This window comes from Ochotona princeps, chromosome 19, assembly GCF_030435755.1.
Source record: "Ochotona princeps isolate mOchPri1 chromosome 19, mOchPri1.hap1, whole genome shotgun sequence".
Lineage (NCBI taxonomy): Eukaryota > Metazoa > Chordata > Mammalia > Lagomorpha > Ochotonidae > Ochotona > Ochotona princeps.
In genome coordinates this window covers 25,403,991-25,422,199 of record NC_080850.1, presented here as the reverse complement: position 1 = coordinate 25,422,199, position 18,209 = coordinate 25,403,991, and the positions used below count along the sequence as shown (strand labels likewise).

Below are 18,209 nucleotides of genomic sequence, written 5' to 3'. Positions count from 1 at the left end.
GATCACCCATTTCCTCAGCCTTCTCTCCAACACAGCTCAAGTGCACTTATCGGAAATTAAACACACAGTTACATTACTAATGTCTGGAATGACACCAGGGCTTTTGTGAGCAGGCGATTGCTGAGAAGTCAGCTGGATTCCTCCCTTCCTCCAGAAAAAGGCTTTGGTCTCCCTACATTGCACCTTTTAAGGTCTTGATGCTACTTTCCTGGGCTTCCACTCCCAGCCAGCTAAAGCTGAACCCTGCTGAAAGCACTCCCATCCAAAGATGTAAAGGGTAGTGGATAACTCTCTGCCTGCTCCATGCTCTCTGGTGGACGTATACGGTGTTAAGATAAACAGTGTGCTGGCTGACCAAGTTTGGGACCAGGGTTGGAATGGAAACTGATCCATCAGGCTGCCTTTGGTACAGGAGGGACTGCCCTGGAATGCTATGGGTTCAGGAATCCAATGGCAGGCAACTCCCTAGGTTTTTTTAGAATCGCAAACCAGAAACAAAACAAAACAAAACAATCATAATAAGCAATGGAAACCACTCCCAGCGCTTGCCTATTGTTAAAGCTATGGACTGGTCAGAATAGAGACCAGCAGGCACTAAAGGAAACCAGGCTCACTAATTCCCAGAGAACTGCGAGCTGGCATTCTCTATCATTCTATGACACTTCTTAGTGACACCCATACTATTCTGCTGGTGCCCTCTCTTCCCATCCCCCTCACAGTCAACTCGGATTTCTGAAATTGCTTTGTGACCACCAGCCCCTTTTACCAGCGCCTGGCCCAGAAATGACTTTCTGAATTCTCCACCCATTGCAGGAGCCCACCCCGGCTACTCAGGCAGATGTGACAGGGTGGGTCCTCTGTGGCCTTAAGCCCCATGACTCTTCTCCTTGTAGTCAAGCTAGTCCCATTCCCTCGGGACAGCCTTCTTGGCTCAGCTTCCACCAGGCACAAAGTCTGCAGACTGAACTACGGCAAGTGCAAAAGCTAGGAAATAGTGCAGCACTTGCTATGTTCATTATACATGTGCCTCTGGGGAACAGGAATGTGTGAAAGCCAGTACTCACTGATCATGGTGGTGCCACCAGCTAAGGCTGCCTTTGTGCCTTGGAAGAAGTCATCCACGGTGGTCATCCCCTTGTATGGCATCTGGAAGTGAGTGTGGACATCGATGCCTCCAGGAATCACCATCTTCCCATTGGCTTCAATGGTCTTCACTCCCCCAGGGACAATCAGATTGTCTCCAATTTGCCTGGGGAGACAGTAGGACAACTGGCTGTTTAAAAGGGAAATTTCTAAGACAAGTATAGTACACCTGCACTTGGCAAAAGGGGAAACTGAGGCACAGGGAGGTAGTCGAGACATTTGCTCAAGAACACTTGACAAGAATCTTGACTTGGGGGCCCAGCGCAGTGGCCTAGTGGCTAAAGTCCTCGCCTTGAACGCACCGGGATCCCATATGGGCGCCGGTTCTAATCCCGGCAGCCCCACTTCCCATCCAGCTCCCTGCTCGAGGTCTGGGAAAGCAGTCAAGAACAACCCAAAGCCTTGGGACCCTGCACCCGCATGGGACACCTGGAGGAAGCTCCTGGCTCCTGGCTTCAGATCTGCACAGCTTCAGCCATTGTGGCCACTTAGGGAGTGAATCATCGGATGGAAGATCTTCCTCTCTGTCTCTCCTCCTCTCTGTATATCTGACTTTCCAATTTAAAAAAAAAAAGGCCATGAGGTTACATCTAATTGTTGAGTAACTGGAACAGTGCAAATTAAAACATAAAACAAACAAACAAAAAAACTATGTCTGCGCTGAGTTTTCAAAGATAAGGGCGCTCTTATAGCCAGCATCATAAAGCAGCTGTACTAGCTGTAACGGTTGCACAATAGGAAAACAAAACTGCATGAGGCCAGAGATAGCTAATAGGATGGATTGAACAGAGCTGAACAGAGCATCTTTTTTAAAAAAAAAATGTTGTAGATTGAATATTTGTTAACAGAAATGAATACGTGAAAGAAGAGCTTGGTAAATAAGGTGAGGCCCGAAGTGTAGACCTTAGACCACGGAGGAAGAAAGCAGGTTTTGAAGAAGACATCAGCAGTCTCTTGCACCCAACGTTACTCCCGCGTGTGAATTCCCTGCTACTTGCAGATGCGTGACTCTCAACAACAGTTTTCCACACCCTCTTGCCAGTGTGTCAGTGTACTTCGCTTAAAAGGAGGACCAACAATGTGCAGGCAAATCCTCCTGGAAAGTTCACTGTGCGAGGAAGCCACACACATGACCTGGCTGGGCAGCTTACACACATCACCCAATAGCAAACCAGGCTATTGTAAACATCCCAAGTGAACACATTTGGGAATCTTGCTGGAAATTCATGTCCTGTCTGTGCCTTGACAATCCAAGTCCTATCCATTTGTAAAGAACCAGTTGAAATGCCCTCTTTACCCCCAAACCTTATCTCTCAGTGGATTTCCTTTGTGTGTATACTTCTAAATAGTTCATCCTGATCCTAACTTCTTTGCTTCATATTGTACAAGGTTTTTTTTATTTTTACAGTGCTATAATGTGTACCCATCTTTTTTTAGTATCCATAAGAACTGTGGTCACAATGTTGTTAAAATTTTTTTCAGGGCCTGGTGTAAGGGCTCTGTGGCTAAATCCTTGCCTTGCACATACTGGGATCCTGTATGGGTGACGGTTCATGTTCCAGCTGCTCCACTTATCATCTAGCTCCCTGCTTGTGGCCTGGGAAACAACAGACAGCCTAAAACCTTGGGACCCTGTGTCCGCGTGCAAGACCCAGAAGAAGCTTCTGGCTTCCAATCAGCTCAGCTCTGGACATTTTGGCTACTTGGGGAGAGAATCAGTAGATGGAAGATCTTTCTCTCTGTCTCTCTTTCTGTTTGTTAAGTCTGCCTTTCCAATAAAAACAAATAAATTTTTAAAAATCTGTTTGCTTGTTTGAAAGTCAGAAAAGACATAACTGGAAAGCCAGAATGAAAGGAAATGAGAAACAAAGTGAGAGCAGGAGAGAGAGTGAGGGGAGAAAGATTTTCCATCTACTAGTTCACTCCCCACATGGCTGCAACAGCCAAGTCAAGGCCAGGAGCCAAGGACTCCATTCTTGGTCCCACGTGGATGACAGGAGTCCACAAAATTGTACCCTCTTTCTCTGCCACCCCAGGTTCACCAGCAGAAATACTGCATCTGAATCCGGATGGCTGGGTCTAGACCCAACAGTCATGTGATGCCTGCGTTATAAGTGGTGGCTTATCCAGCTGCACCACCAAGCTGGTCCTACTGAGTATATTTTCCAATTCTCCCATAATTCATAGAATGCCCCTCAATACAGCTTATCGCAAAGGCCCTTAGCATGATTTTATTGATTTAAATAATCAACGGATTGACTGCATGCTTGAAGATTTTTCAGTTCCATTACATCGTCCATGCTGCTTCAGGAGTGTCTAGATGAAAAGACAAAGCAGAAAGCAGGGCGCTGTATACGTACTTTATTAAGCCATCCTCCATGTAAATGTCAGCATAGAAGGACTGGTCATCGTTGACGATTCTGCCTCCCTTGATGAGGAGACGATCACTCTAGAAAAGGAGGAAAACAAGAGTCACTTTCACCACCACGATTTCAGAGAGCAGTCTGCTGAAGCTTCCCTTCCCGATTCACAGTTTCGGCAAGCTGATAGGAGAACATTTGCAAACACATCTACGGGCTCAGAACTTGAACTGGGCGTATGTGTTGCACATTTGGTTCTCTTGTTTTCCCCTAATACAAACACAATTTTACCACTTGCTTCTGTAACTTCTCCAGAGTCACTCAGAATTACATAACTGTTGAGCAGAGCTTTGCAACGATCCTCTCTGGTGGGTAAACACTAAACTTCTAAAGTGAGATACAGACGCCTCAGTGTCCAGTGTACTGCCTGGTGTTTCGTTGACACTCAAAGATGACTCTTGAAAATGGAATTTAGATTAAGCACACGGTGAGATAGGCTTTTAAAGTGACATAAGGCAGGGATCATGCTGTTTAAAATTCAGGCCATTTAACGGTTGCATACACACACAGTTGGGAAATTTGTACAGGTAAGGCAAAAAGGTCATGGGAAATGGGATGACAAGATGTTTATTTTAGGTTGAAAATTTAAAAATCCAGGAGTTTTTTTCATAACAAGCATTTCCTCAAACTTTCTAAAGAGCCCTCATATGCATCACTTTCCAATTCTTTTTACACCAAAATAATTTAACTCCATTTCCCATGAACTTCCAGAAATGCCCTTGCATAAGGAAAAAAATACCAGATGACAGAAAGATGCAGTGTATTCAGAATTTAACTCAGGCTAAAGAAATTGTGTGGATTTATATGTGATTCATTAACTCACTGCTTCTCACATTTCCCAAGTGTTCTTTCTTTTCTGCTTTAATTATGAGAAAGATAAAGCCTTTTTTTTAAAAAAAAAAAATTATAGCTTAGATGAAATCTGAAACCAATCCAACTGTAATGAATGAAAATATACTCCAAGGTTAATTACAAAGTAAACATATATTACATATATGTCAGTGGAACAAATCAGTGTCAACTCCAGAGTCAGAATTCAGTAAATGAACAGGGCTTAGATTGGAGTTTGAGAGAGGATGGCCACTTTGTTGGATTCACAGGGGAGAAAATAATTTACAGAAGTCTAAGAGTCACAGCGTGAATAAGATAGTGGTAGGCTGGCTTGTGGAACACCAACCACGCTTAGAGAATCCGTCTATTCACCCATCAATCTGTCCATCCACCCAACCATCCGTCATTGCTCTACTCACTGAGCAAATAACTGCTACATTATCATTATTACAAAGGTAGAGAGGATACAGGTGTGAGCAGGGTACCCAGGCCATTCTTTCTTAAAGAGAAGTCTGGCAATAAAAGAAACCTAGAAAATCAATGAAACACATAAACAATGTAAAATTGCATCAGGCATTAGAGAATACAGAGAAGGGGGGCTCTTTGGAGACTGGGAAGGGGACTCCTCAGTGAGAAGCATTTTACAGTGTACATGGAAGAAAAGGTACCGTCTGCCTTAAGAATTGGAAAAGACATTCTGAGGCAGGACTGAGTTTCATTTTCAAAAACAACGAAGAAAGTAGTATCGGACGAGGAGATGGAGTGGGCAGGGTAATCATGTTGGGATAGGTGAGAGTTCAGGTTTGAATGGCAATATCCTGACACACACGGAAGGGGAGTGAAAGCCTGCACAGCAAAGACAGTTCTAGAATGTTCCATATGGCCACTTGACTGTGGAGATTAGGGTCATTTATCAAAAAGTCTAAGGCCAGGTTAACACGCTCCATTTCCCCATGGTGCTGATTCTGTGGACTCGGTTTGGGAACACCAGCTTCCCAAGAGATTATAGGTTTCCTGGGGGAGGAAGCCCCACAGGACAGTCAACATTTGTCCTCAGAAATTAAAGCATGTGACCAAAGCCAGAAAATCAGGGTAGAGGGTGGAGTCCCCTGTGGAACATAGAAAATTACCGCCTAGCTTCTCTTGTTTGTAAGGTATCACAGGAGAACAGGAAATTTCATCATGTCCTATTATCAGGGAAAAGGATTTTTTAAAAGACACAGCTCTGTGAGGTGTTTACAAAAATACTACCTATGTGGCCAGGAAGATTTGCTACTGAGGTCAAATACAAATTCCTGCCGCACATCATCCACAGCCCTGCACAGCTAGTGTGGGTCAGTGCGTGCACGCTGAAGTCTCCCACATGTAATCCTGGATCTCACACACAGAGGTACTGCTTCCCCATATCAGGGTCTGGAGGCTGAGCCTTTCTGACAGCATTCTCTCCGCCTTCTCACGTGCTGGTCTGGCATCAAACTATCTTCTCCTTTGTCAAGCCTCCCTCCTAACAAAGCGTTTCTCTCTCAGGATGCACTACTAGACTGCCCAGTAAATAGCACCAGCTCCCACTAAGATTAGAGCGTTCTACAATAGCTCCAGGTCACTTTTCCCTGGAGTACACCTGACTCCTTTAGCCTTGGAATGATTTTCTTTTTGACTGTTTCTTACTTCCTGAAGCAAATTCTAAACAGGGCTGTGTAGGATAGGACATAGAAGCTATATTATACCAAGATGACAGGAAGGCATCTGTCAGAAAATTATGTACAGTGGCCACAAAATTGGACTTTCGGGGTGGGTATTGCGGCACAGTGGGTTAAGCTCTTAGGACGACTGGAACATATAAAGGAGATCTGTTTTGAATTTTGGCTCCTCCACTACTTTCTTCTTTTATAATTTGCTTTTAATTAATTTATTTGATGGTGATTACAGGGTGACCATGGTGGGAAGGATCGAGGAACAGGAAAAAGTGGGTGAAACCATTGTTTCCTAATTCTCCATTTCTTCTTGTCTCTGGGGGAAGAGGAGAGATAAAGAGGGAAGTCACACCCAGCCTTCCAAATATCCCAGTACCCAGGAATGGGGAACCGCCACCCAATACCAACCCAGGGTCCCACTTTGTGCTTGTTCTGAGGGATCTGATCAAGAGCTTTGGATAGTTCTGAAATGCTGTCCATTTCACCAATCCAAGGGTGAGGCAACCCTTAATGGCACACTTACAAAGAAAGAAGGAGAGAGGGCTTACATTTTCTGGTTAACTCCCCAAGCAGCCACAGCAGCTGGGAAGTCCGGGGCAAAAGCCAGGAGAATGGTACTCCATCCGGATCCTGACATGGGTAGCAGTGGGCTATCTTCTGCCGCTTTTCCCTGCACATTAGCAGGGACTTACATCATAAATGGAGCAGGTGGGATCCAAAGCATCATTCTGATATGGGATTTGGTGTTGCAGACAACAACTTAACACTGTACTACAAGGCTGCCCCTGGATTCTCTACTTCTGTTCTGGATTCCTGACATACTTGAGGTGCAGCAGAGGGTGACCCAAGTGCTTGGGTTGCTGCTGATTTTGTGCAAACCTGGATGAAGCTCCTAACACCCAACTTTGGTTTGGCCCAGTCCACACTCTCACAGGCATTTAGAAAATGTCTCAATGAATGGAAGTGCTCTCTCTCTCTCTCTCTCTCTCTCCATTCTGCCACTCTGCCTTTCAAATAAATAAATAAACGCCTAAATAAAATTTTTAAAAAAACAAGTTAGGCTTTTAAGGGAAAGAAAAGGAATACCATTGAAATGTACAGTTCTAATAGGACTGTGGAGTTATTTAAGGCAATCCTTAGTGTGTGCTCCTCGATTGGTGCTCACCCTAGGAAAAGACATAGTCTGAAGCCCTGCTTTAGTCCTTCAACTCTGTAGGAATTAGTTCATTGGATAACTCTTACACAGCCATCAAGCCAGCAGAGCAACCAGTCACAGACCAACCCAGGAAACAAATGCACCATACAGCATTCTGAGTGCTAAAGCACATCTTCAACAGAAGCTTCATTACGATATTTCGGTAACTGCAAGAGTTCCCTCTAATAGTTCAGGGCTACTATGGTGTTCTCAATCTTTCCAACAAAGAGATTATCCACACTGGTGTTTGGGAGGGGGCCAGTTATGAATTACGACCAGCATAAAGGCCACTCATCCTGCAAACAGGCCGTGATCACCACCTCCTTCAGTAAGCACCCAAAGTCAGCAAAGAAGCAAATGCTATCTCTAGCCTCTAAATCCTTCAGGGAGATAGCAGGAGCTGATCCAAGCGGAATTAACACTATGAGATGCTGTTGCTGGAAACTCATCAGATGGTAATTAAATAAATCTTTTGGCTCCTTGATCAGGAATCTAAACGGAGTGCACAGATAAATGACAGGCCTATTACAGGTTTCAGCGGCAGCAGCAACAAGGCCTCTGCCCCATGGGTTAACAGAAATTAATATTATTGTTACTTGTTTCCAGCATGCAAGGCAGAAATATCAAAATCTCAATTCTCAGAACTCAAACAAATGCTTCCACACCGGAATCCTCAGCTTATTACCCACTCCCCACCAAGTCACTTATACATTTTTAACTCTTTCCTTGCATGGAGGATTCATTTCAGAGGGCAGGAATGCAGCTCACTCATGGGACACAGGGAAGCGTGAAAGGCAGTTCCTGGGCCTGACTCTGAGGATAGTAGTTTAGGTAGGACCAATCCCAGGTCACATAAAACCCAACCTCAATGCCCACAGAAAAGACATGTCTATGAAGTCATGGGCCACTCTCATAGATGAACACCTGTTAGGGTCACAAACAGTAAGAACAAAAGCTACCCCACTTCTGTGACTGCACTGTCACCCTAAATGATAAATAGAATGGGGTAGGGGCACTCATTATGTTCCTGACAGCTGAAGCTGCCAGGCATCCATGACCCAAGAAGGTCAAACAGCCAGCTTTTAGCTAACCTGTCTTTCTCGTTTAACCAAATATTTAAATAGTGATGACAGATCCAGAGCACATAAGGGTAATCTAGAGAGTTCTGGAATCCAGAATAAATGATTCAGAGCCTGAGTGAGCAGGCAGTGAATCTGCCTTAGACCTCACAAAGCTAATGGAGACTAAATGGGTCACCTAGCCCCTGAGGGGCCAAACATGTCAGCTGGCAACCTAGGGTCTACCTGGATTTTCCCTCACCTGAGAGAATCAGACGGATCACTTACCTAGAGGTGAGACAGTAGAACTTAACCTCTCACAATCTTAAGTTTTTCATTAGCCTAAAGTAGACACCAAAACCTAGCTTACCTCATGCAGCATGGCTGCCAGGAATGAGGGTGTGTGTGCACATGTGTGTGTATGTATAGATATAAAATACTTAGCACCTAAAAATAATGGTGCATTTACTCCAATCATGTTACTTATAGTACTCTGAAACGTTTCATAAAGCCTTAAAAAGCATGTTGGAGACAGCAGCCTGTCCTCATTTCCGAAAGGGTAGGTTTCTACAAAGAGGTGAGTGACTACCCCAAGCAGAGACGAGTGGCTCCAGGCAGAAGTAACCCAGGTCTCCCACCTCTTGGTACCATCCCGATCTGCCCTTGGCCACTGTATCAAGCGCCCTGAAACCTTGTGAAAAGGGCTGCTCCTGACAGAGCCCTCTGCTCTGATCCAGACTGAATCTAGCTGTTCCATGTCAAAGAGGTAATTTTAGGAATCCAATAACCTGCAAAAATCAGTGTGTTAACTCTGCCCCTTATGGCTTGAACTGTATTCAATGTGCGTACACAAGGTCCTAATTTACAACCCTAGTTAGGACAAGCCTGTTAGTACGATAAATGTCTATACCTTTCCTCCTTCACCTGGAACCTAATGATTAGGAAAATCAACCACACAGAGTTCAGTTCAGGACAGAGGAGAGGAAGAGAGGAGCAAAGAAAAGAAGAAAGGAAGGGAATGAGAAAAAGAGAACGGGAATAAAGCGGGAGACTCTGCAAAGAGAGGAAGCAGTAAACCACATTAACAAAGGATGTTGTTACAGTGACTGATTCCAACTAGAATGGGGGATGAAAAGGCAGAATCTTGAACTCAAACCTATGGGGGGAGGGGCGGATGGTTCTCAGTTTTTCTCTCCTTGTCTTCAACTTGGAGAGTGTAAATTGCCAACCCCATCCATCCGAAGGAATGAGAATATCCTGCAAGAGAAACCAGGGCTCTCTGTGGACCTCTTCTTAGGCAATCAAATCAGCTTGAGAACAGGCCTTGAGACACATTCGTTCTGAGCTCCACACTCAGAATCAATGCCATGTCTCCCAGGAAGAGACAAAAGCTATAAAGTGGAAAACGAGTTTCCCAGCATCCAATGTTCCTTTGCCTTCATTCCAGTCACAGAGCCCAAAATCCAGAGAAAGGCACAGGTGGAGAGAAAAAATAAATTCTCACTTGGGTAATTACTTCTGACTTTCCAAACACACTCTCACCGTTAGGAATGCATTGGCATGGGTGGACTGCAAGGGTGAAAGTGTGAGTTTCCTCTCCCAAGCAGTGTCAGAGAAAATCAGGCTATGGCAGTCAAACTGACCAAATATTCAGACAAGGGTTCCAAGTAAGCCCTGAGTCGACCAGAATTCTCATCTCAGCTTTGCTATTTATTATGCAATATTGGACAGAACATACAGAACCAAGTTTAGATCCCAGTATCGATACTACCTGTGTTCAGATAAGGATGTCACCTCTCTGGGGACAACGATGAGGATGATGGGCACACCGTGCATAAAGAGTTGAATTCGGCTTGACCTGTTGTATGTGCCCCCTACACATGTGACCCGCCCTCATTTTTTTTTTTTAATTTCTCACCATTATAAGCAGCAGCCACTGTAAAACTCCTCTTACAAATAAGAACTGAACTAACACTTTGTTCATCAAACTCCGGCAGGCCTTGCTATAAAGGGAACCCTCAGCAGCAGCTCAGCTTTTGCCACCAGTGGCCAGGCTCAGCCAAGACCTTCCCTTTGAAATTCACCCCCTCAGGTCAAGTTCCCATGGCCTCTCCAGGTCATTCCTCCTCTGAATATAAAGCCACTTGAGGAGATAGCAATCTGTTCTCTGGCATGGAGAATGCAAAGTGGGTGGTGGGGTCTTAAACCTCCCTTCCCCCAATCACAGGACAGCCACCCATCGTTTGCTAGGACTTTCATGTTAAGTGTGCCACTCAGACAAAGAGAAAGTACAAGGTCCTGGAAAAGACATACATCTGAAGAACTAATGCAGTTTCTTGGCCTTCGGTCTTTATTGAAACAGGGCAGAATTTGAACAGCTGCTACAAACCCCTCAACTGCTACAGACTAAAGACTCAGAGAAATTCTTGTTCTATTTCTCATCACTCCAACACATTAACTACAACCCAGAGGTGCTAGATTAAGGATAATTTGTGCTGCTTCCTTCAAAAATAGCCTGTTAAATGGGATGCTTCTTGTTTTGTTGTGTCTGCTTTGGCCCTGAAAACGGGAAAACACCAGACAAGAGGACACAGTGGCCAAGGGCAACTGCCGGGTGTTCTGAATGGGAACATCAAAGCCAGAGGTCCACATTCTTCCCTCGGGCAGAAGCCCTCCTTGTCCGTTTCAAGGATGTAATTATCACAGGGTCTGACACGGGAGGGAGCCTGCCTTGGGTCACAACAGATGGGGTAATGAACTGTGGATGGCACCTTCCTCCCAGGCCCTGATAAGTCTCTCTCTTGTTGACAGGGTTCCAGACACAGATAAGCCCGAGTGGTCAGCCCAGCTAGAAGCACGATGATGATGGGGTGGGGAAGCAGCCCAGCACTGGACAACAGAAACCACAGGCTCACTGCTTTGTCAAGCAGGGAGGTGCAGATCTCAAGCAAGATGCGTGCAGCTCACAGCTCAGGCAGCTGTATCTCAATTTCATGGTATCCAACAAATCCTGGTGCAAGCTGTTGTTATTTGCCTAACATTATCCTTAAATAAGTGTATCGTAAAATTAAGCAGAGTCTGATGCCCATAAATTCTAAGCCAGCACCACTTGCCAAAAAAAGACAGTAAAGTTTGGAATGAATACAATAAAAACATCACTAATGTTTGACTCCTTTCTGCTGCCTTCAAAAGGGTTCTAAAGGACAAGCTCAAATTTGCTGCTTTGTAAAGGAAGATCATCAAGCATCCAGGCAGGTATTAATGAGAGTCTGACATCAACCAAGACTTCTTCCTTGAACTACTCCAAATATTTGAAAAAGAATGAGGCGATAAAATTTCTTATTACATGATTCAACATTATTTAATGCTGTCTTCTGGAATTGCCTAAAATAATCTAAGGTAACTACAGCAGCTGGTGAGACGAGGGCCCTGCCAGAAGCACGAGTAAGACCCAAAGTGGAGTGCCAGGGACCTCCAAGATAGGGGCAGCACAACAGACCAGGAGACAACTAAGGATCTGGCCCAGAGTCAGAAGAAAGGGTAGAAGTGTCAGGTATGGGAGCAAGCATGCCTCATCAGAAAATAGGGTATACCAGATCAGGGGAAGGGAGGAAGTGTGGCTTATCTTCACCCGAGTTTTCGGTTGGTAGAAATGGCAAAGCCGCTGTTTGGGACAGAAAGCACCACTGCGAGCAGTTTGCAGAACCTCAAGGAGCTCTCAACCAAGTAGGAAACCAGGGCTGAAGAGCAAATCTGCTGCAAGCCCTGTGAGCTTAGGCAAGGCACTTGATCCCTCTCTAGGCCTCAGCTTCCTCGGACGAGTGAGGTTATACCTCACTAAAGAAAGGCCCTCTTATGGGATAGGTCTATGGTGCAGGGAGCTAAGCTGCTGCTGGGGATGCCTGCTTCACATTCCACAAGTTGGGCTGAAGTCCCAACTACTTTGCTTTCCACCCAGCTTCCTGCTAATGCATCTGCTAATGCTGGTGAGGCTTCGGTTCCTGCCTGGGGGAGCTTTGAAATGGAGTTCTAGGCAGACTGGTCCAGCCCGCTGCTGCTACTACAGGCATGTGGGGAGCCAACCAGTAGATGGAATCAATCTCTTAATCTCTCTTTCTCTCTTTCTCTCCCTCTTCCTTTAAAGTAGAACAAAGAAAAAATTTTCGAAAGGCCTACGTATTTCATACCACTACTACTGTGAGAATTCATGTCATGAACCAGAAACTTGCAAAAGGCTCCTAAGTAGCAGACATTACAAATATGTTGACAATTTCTGGGCTACAACTCCTGTTTTATTGTTCTTATTACACAGATGTACAATGAAGGTCAAATCCCAATTATGGCACAAATGCGAGGCAGCTATTATTATTTTACATGAGCTGCCTGAGAAGCAAGGTACTTAGGACCAGAATAGAAAGCTGAGTATGGGCTAAAGGAAGGTCAGGGCTTCAGAGAGCTGAATCATGCCCATCTTTGGTCTGGATTTAAATGACCATTTTGTGTTTTATTGATGTTTTACTTTGTTTTGCAGTGTTTCCTTTCAGACTTCAACTCTGTGTGCCATGGGTATATCCTCTCTGTATTTAGGCAGACTAGAGAACTGGGATCCAGTTTCCATCAACCATGATCAAAGAGCATCCTCTGTCCCGGGAGCCCTCCAGCTTCTGCAGAAGTCACTGCTTATTTCAGCAGAACAGCGTGCCTGAAATTTCAACCCAGGCCTTGATTCTAAGGATAAACCGCTTTAATAGTTCACTCCTGAAACACACACAGTACAGCTAATGGCTGTGGAGTTCTAGGTCAGATGTCTGTCCAGAGAAGCAAAAATGAAACAACAAGAAAAGCTAGGAACACACATAAGAACATGAAGTAAAAAGACGACAAAGGGGAAAGACATCAGAAGGAGTAAAATGATGAGAGAGTGGGTAGCCGGGCAGGAGTGAGGAGGACCAGGGTGAGCACTGAGGGGTTTTAGGACAGTGCAACTATGCAGACAAAAACCATAACGGTAGACACATGACATTACGTTTGTGGAAACCACAGACCAGGGAACAGCACTGTGGTGGTGTTGGTAAAGCCCTCGCTTGCAATGCCAGCATCCCATATGGGTAGTTTGTGTCCTGAATGTGCCACTTCTGATCCAGCTCCCTGCTAATGGCTTCAGTAAGCAGCAGAAGATATGGGTCAAGTACCTGGTCCCCTGTACTCATGTTGGAGACCCAGAAGAAGTCCTGGATCCCAGCTTTGGACCCACCTAAACTGGCAGCCATGGCTATAAGGGCAGTGAACCAACAGATGGAAGAAGCCCCTCTCGGTATACTGGAGCTTTCAGTGTGCATTCTGACCAGCTTTTCTGCAAAGTTAGAACTTTTCCAAGAATCAAAGACCACTAACTGACAGAGAGAGCAGGCCAGACTGGAAAGAGGGAGTAGAGAAGAGGGAAAAGGTGAAACAGAGAAAGGCAGGGAGGGAGGGAGAGAGGAGAGAGAAAGAGAGAGAAGAGAAGGGAAGGGGAGAGGGAAGAAGAGGGACGAGGCACAGGGAGGAAGAGGGCAGGGGGAACGGGAGGGAGGGAGAAGGAAGAGGCAGGTCAGGAGGAGGAAGGATGGAATAGAGAAGGGAGAAGGTGGGAGAGGGTAGGGGAAGAGGGAGAGGGGGATATTTTCATTTACTGGTTCATTCCTTAAATGATTTCTAGGTCCACACAGTCCTTGCCTGATGTAGGCACTGGGAACGAGGCTGACCTGGGCCACAGATGTAACCAAAGTTCATTCTGACAGCAGAGAACAATAATTCATAACTAGCATTCACTCAACCTAAGTGCACAAACTGTCAGCAGCTCAATTAATCCTCATACATTGCTTTGAATGATCTGTTGTGATCAGCCCTGTTGAGCTGATAGAAACAGAATCTTAGGGAAGGTGGCTTGTGGTCCAACTTCACACCCATTCTCCTGGAGAGCCAATGATACCACCACAAGAAATGCATTTCAGCAGGACATGGAGGAGCTGAGGAAGCCCAGATGTTTGGGATACTGCAATGAGGGGCACAAGAAGCAGAGCTTGGGGAGTTTCACCTTTGTTCTTTGGGGGACTAAGGAGTGCCAGCACTTGGAGAAAATTAATGAAACTCAGTCTCAGAGTCAGAAAAAAAATTAAATTGCCCAAAAGGGCAGGATGTAGATAAAGGAAGAACAGTGTTGAAAACTAACAAGCCCGGTGGCGTAGCCTAGTGGCTAAAGTCCTCACCTTGAAAGCCCCGGGATCCCATATGGGCGCCGGTTCTAATCCCGGCAGCTCCACTTCCCATCCAGCTCCCTGCTTGTGGCCTGGGAAAGCAGTTGAGGACGGCCCAATGCATTGGGACACTGCACCCGTGGGAGACCCGGAGGAGGTTCCAGGTTCCCGGCATCGGATCGGCACACACCGGCCCGTTGTGGCTCACTTGGGGAGTGAATCATCGGATGAAAGATCTTCCTCTCTGTCTCTCCTCCTCTGTGTATATCTGGCTGTAATAAAATGAATAAATCTTTAAAAAAAAAAAAAAGAAAAGAAAAGAAAGCTAACAGCAAGTGCCAGGGGATACACACACGCATACACACACACCCCCCACAGCAACAAACTTTAGTACTCTGGATGCCAGCTGGAAACAGATGGACCACTCAGACTGCATTATCAAAGAGGGTTTGTAAGAGGGGTTATTTGACCAAGGTGGGCAGGGTTTTGGAAATCCAATGAATAAGTAGCCTGCAAGCCTTTCCAACAGAAGGGAGCCATTGCCACAGGGCCCTACAGGAGACACGGTCCAGGAACTTGGAAGAGCAGTTATCAGGAGGACTAGCAGGTGGGCCATGATCTGCTATCCCTCAGCAACCTGGCAGGAAGGAAGGAAACGGAAACAAATACTCTCACTTCACTGATCATACTGGGGTTAGTCTCACCGGTGCCACCTGATTAAAAGCAAGCAGAATCCCAGGGGCTCAAGACTCCACTGATGGAGCACACACAGGTTGAGGGCATGGACAGACGTAGGAGAGGGGATTTGGGAGACTACCAGTAAGCATCCTGCCCTGTCCCTGCATCTCCAACCACAGGGCATGGTTGAGCAGCATGTGGTGCAGCCGCATTCCGGATGACTACGATGACGACTGTTGACATGGGTTAAACCCGAATCTGGAACTGAAGAAGCATCTAAGTAAGTTGTAGACCAACATGTAAAATATGATCTGATTTTCTGCCAAACAGAACAAAACACTGCAGGTAAACATGCCTATTATGACTTTTGTGTGTGTGTGAGCAGAAGGCTCTGAAAGGATGTATATCAAATTAATTAACATTGGGTATGGTAGGAGGAAGAGATGAAGGAGGAAGAGCCATGGGAATGATCTTTCAAAGATAATTTTACATATATGTATAGTTTATATTATACATGAGTAAGTGTGTGCACACATGCATTATGTTTGATCTGAGAAAACAAAGGGAGAGGAATAAATAATAGACACACAGAAAAACCCCTCATCTGCCTGCTTATTCCCCAAATGCACCACTGGAACTCAATCAGACTCTCCCATATGGGTGGCAGGGCCCTACCTACTTGAATTAACACCAGCTGCCGCACAAGGCACACATTAGCAGGAAGCTGGGACTGGGAAGGAGGTAAACTTGAACTCAGGTTCTCTGTACGGAATGTGAGCACCTCAACCAGACGTTCAACTGCCCACCCACGGTGAACTCTTTCCACTTTATTCTTCCCCTTCTTCTATTTACTGATTTACATCATTTCTCTCGTTGCAGAATGCATATGGTATTCTATATGTTTGTAAAGATAATTAATAGGGAGGTAGCCTAGCGACTTAAGTCCTCACCTTGCACATGCTGGGATCCCATATGGGCATCGATTTGTGTCCTGGCAGCCCTGCTTCCCATCCAGCTCCCTGCTTGTGGCTTGGCAGAGCAGTCAAGCATGGCCCAAAGCCTTGGGACCCTGCACCTGCATGGAAGACCCAAAAAAGGCTCCAGGCTCCTGGTTTCAGATCAGTGCAGCTCTGACCACGGTGGCCGCTTAGGGAGTAAATCAATGGACGGGAAATCTTCCTCTCTCCTCTCTGTATATCTGACTTGGCAATAAAAATAAAATACATCTTTAAAAAAGATAATAAAGAAAAGTATTTAAAGGGAAAGGTAGATTGCCACAGTTCAGTGTGGCATCAAGAACATGGATTAGAAAACGCATGGCAACAGCAGAGGAAAGCTTGAGTTAACTAAGCAACTGAAGCTATGCTGGCCAAAGTCTACTAAAACCTCAGAGCAAGATACCTCAGAAAGAGCCACTGACAGAAAAGGAGTAAAGACAGAACAGGAAAACCAAGGTGCACTGGAGGTATGGTGAATGGTACAACCATGCTACTTGGACGACTAGCTTGGAATTTAGAAGAGTCAGGTGTTGAAGGACAGACCCAGTCCCCATTCCCAGAATCAGTCAGACCACCAAATGTCCAACAGCCTGAATCTCAAACTCTCTTGGCAGATTGAGAATGTTGCAGGAAGCAAACTTCCTGCTGAGATTGAGGGTCACCTTGCTGACAAACTGTGCCTGAACAGGTGTGAAGGTGTCTTCATTATCATCTTCCTCTTCCTAGTGCGGCCTGAACATATCTGAGTTCAAAGTTCTGTTAGATTCTTTTTCAGGTTATATCTGTTGGTTGACCGGTATTGGTTCCTGTAACTCATGTTACTTATTCTGTTGCCTGAGACCTGACCTGGTGATTGTTTTCCAAATCTTTTGTGATCTATCACTAGAATAGCTTGTATGCTCTTGTTTAGTTAACTAGTAACTTTCACCTACATGCTTGCCCTGCAAAAAACTGGTGTAAGTTGCTCCAGAAAAATTCAATAAAGTGTACACTGGTTCATCTCGCCTTTGCATTCCCTGTGTCCCAAATTTCTTCTTGGCACGGAAGTCACACCTCAAGTCCCAGTCCCCACTAGAGGGACCCCCGAGAGTCAGGTGCTAAGATAAATTTGATTGATACCACAATTTAAAATGTTTATGCCAATTGAAAGGCAACACAGGACACCAGAACTATCCCAGCATGGGAGCTGGGAGCTCTGGGTGCTGGCCATTCTGTGACCCTCAGCAAGTCACATGGCTTCTGTCGGCTGCTGTGAGCCTGATGCACTCACCTCCCTCTGGGAAAGCAGTTCTCGCTGATCATGTCTGAGTGACGGTTGGCTTTATCTAAGCCTTAACAGTGACAGGGAAGCCTAGTTAATTTCCAGCCTGTTGCTTCTCAGAAACAAGAAACCTTTTCACTCAATTTGAAAGCCAGCCAAAATGCAATTCCCAGAAGAGGAATGTGGGCTCAGGCCTCGGAATGTGTTGAGTGGCACCCTCAAATGACAAGCAATGGCTCCCATCAATCTGTGGGAGACACAGGGACTCTTCCTCAAGTACTTTTCGAGCTGGCGGAGCTTACTTGGGGCTTGCGGTTTTAAGCACACAACCACTGACTTAGGCAACTTCCTAAAACCATCCCAGAATGGACACGCGTCAAGGGACTTCCACCAGCTCCTGCTGCACTGCCACAGTAGCGGCCAATGGAGAGGGAATGTGGCAGGAAGGGGCTGTTTCAAAGACCAGAATCAGTTTGCTTGGGGTCCCTACAACAGGGTTAGGGTCTAGCATACAGATAAGCGAAGGTGAATTTTCATCACTCCCTTTGCAGCCCCAAAAGTTCAGTGCTGAGTCACTATCATGTTAACTGATGGAATGGTGAAACAGAGAAGAGACATTGCATCCTGCCTGGAATATGAGGAAAATGCTCTTGTCCTGAAAGAATTGTTATGAGGATTAAGTTCGGATTTTCCTA

General features: G+C 45.6%; 1 protein-coding gene across 2 annotated transcripts in view; it reads right to left on the bottom strand.

Moving 5' to 3' along the window:
• The window catches only part of DPYSL3 (dihydropyrimidinase like 3), a 106,276-nt gene that overhangs the window by 22,338 nt on the left and 65,729 nt on the right, over positions 1-18,209 (bottom strand). For both annotated transcript variants that reach the window (XM_004586534.3, XM_004586535.3), the window contains exons 2-3: positions 3,504-3,592; positions 1,065-1,249 (exon numbers count right to left, since the gene is read on the bottom strand). In XM_004586534.3, coding sequence (XP_004586591.2) covers positions 1,065-1,249; positions 3,504-3,592 — 274 coding nt within the window. The remainder of the gene's footprint in view (positions 1-1,064; positions 1,250-3,503; positions 3,593-18,209) is intronic.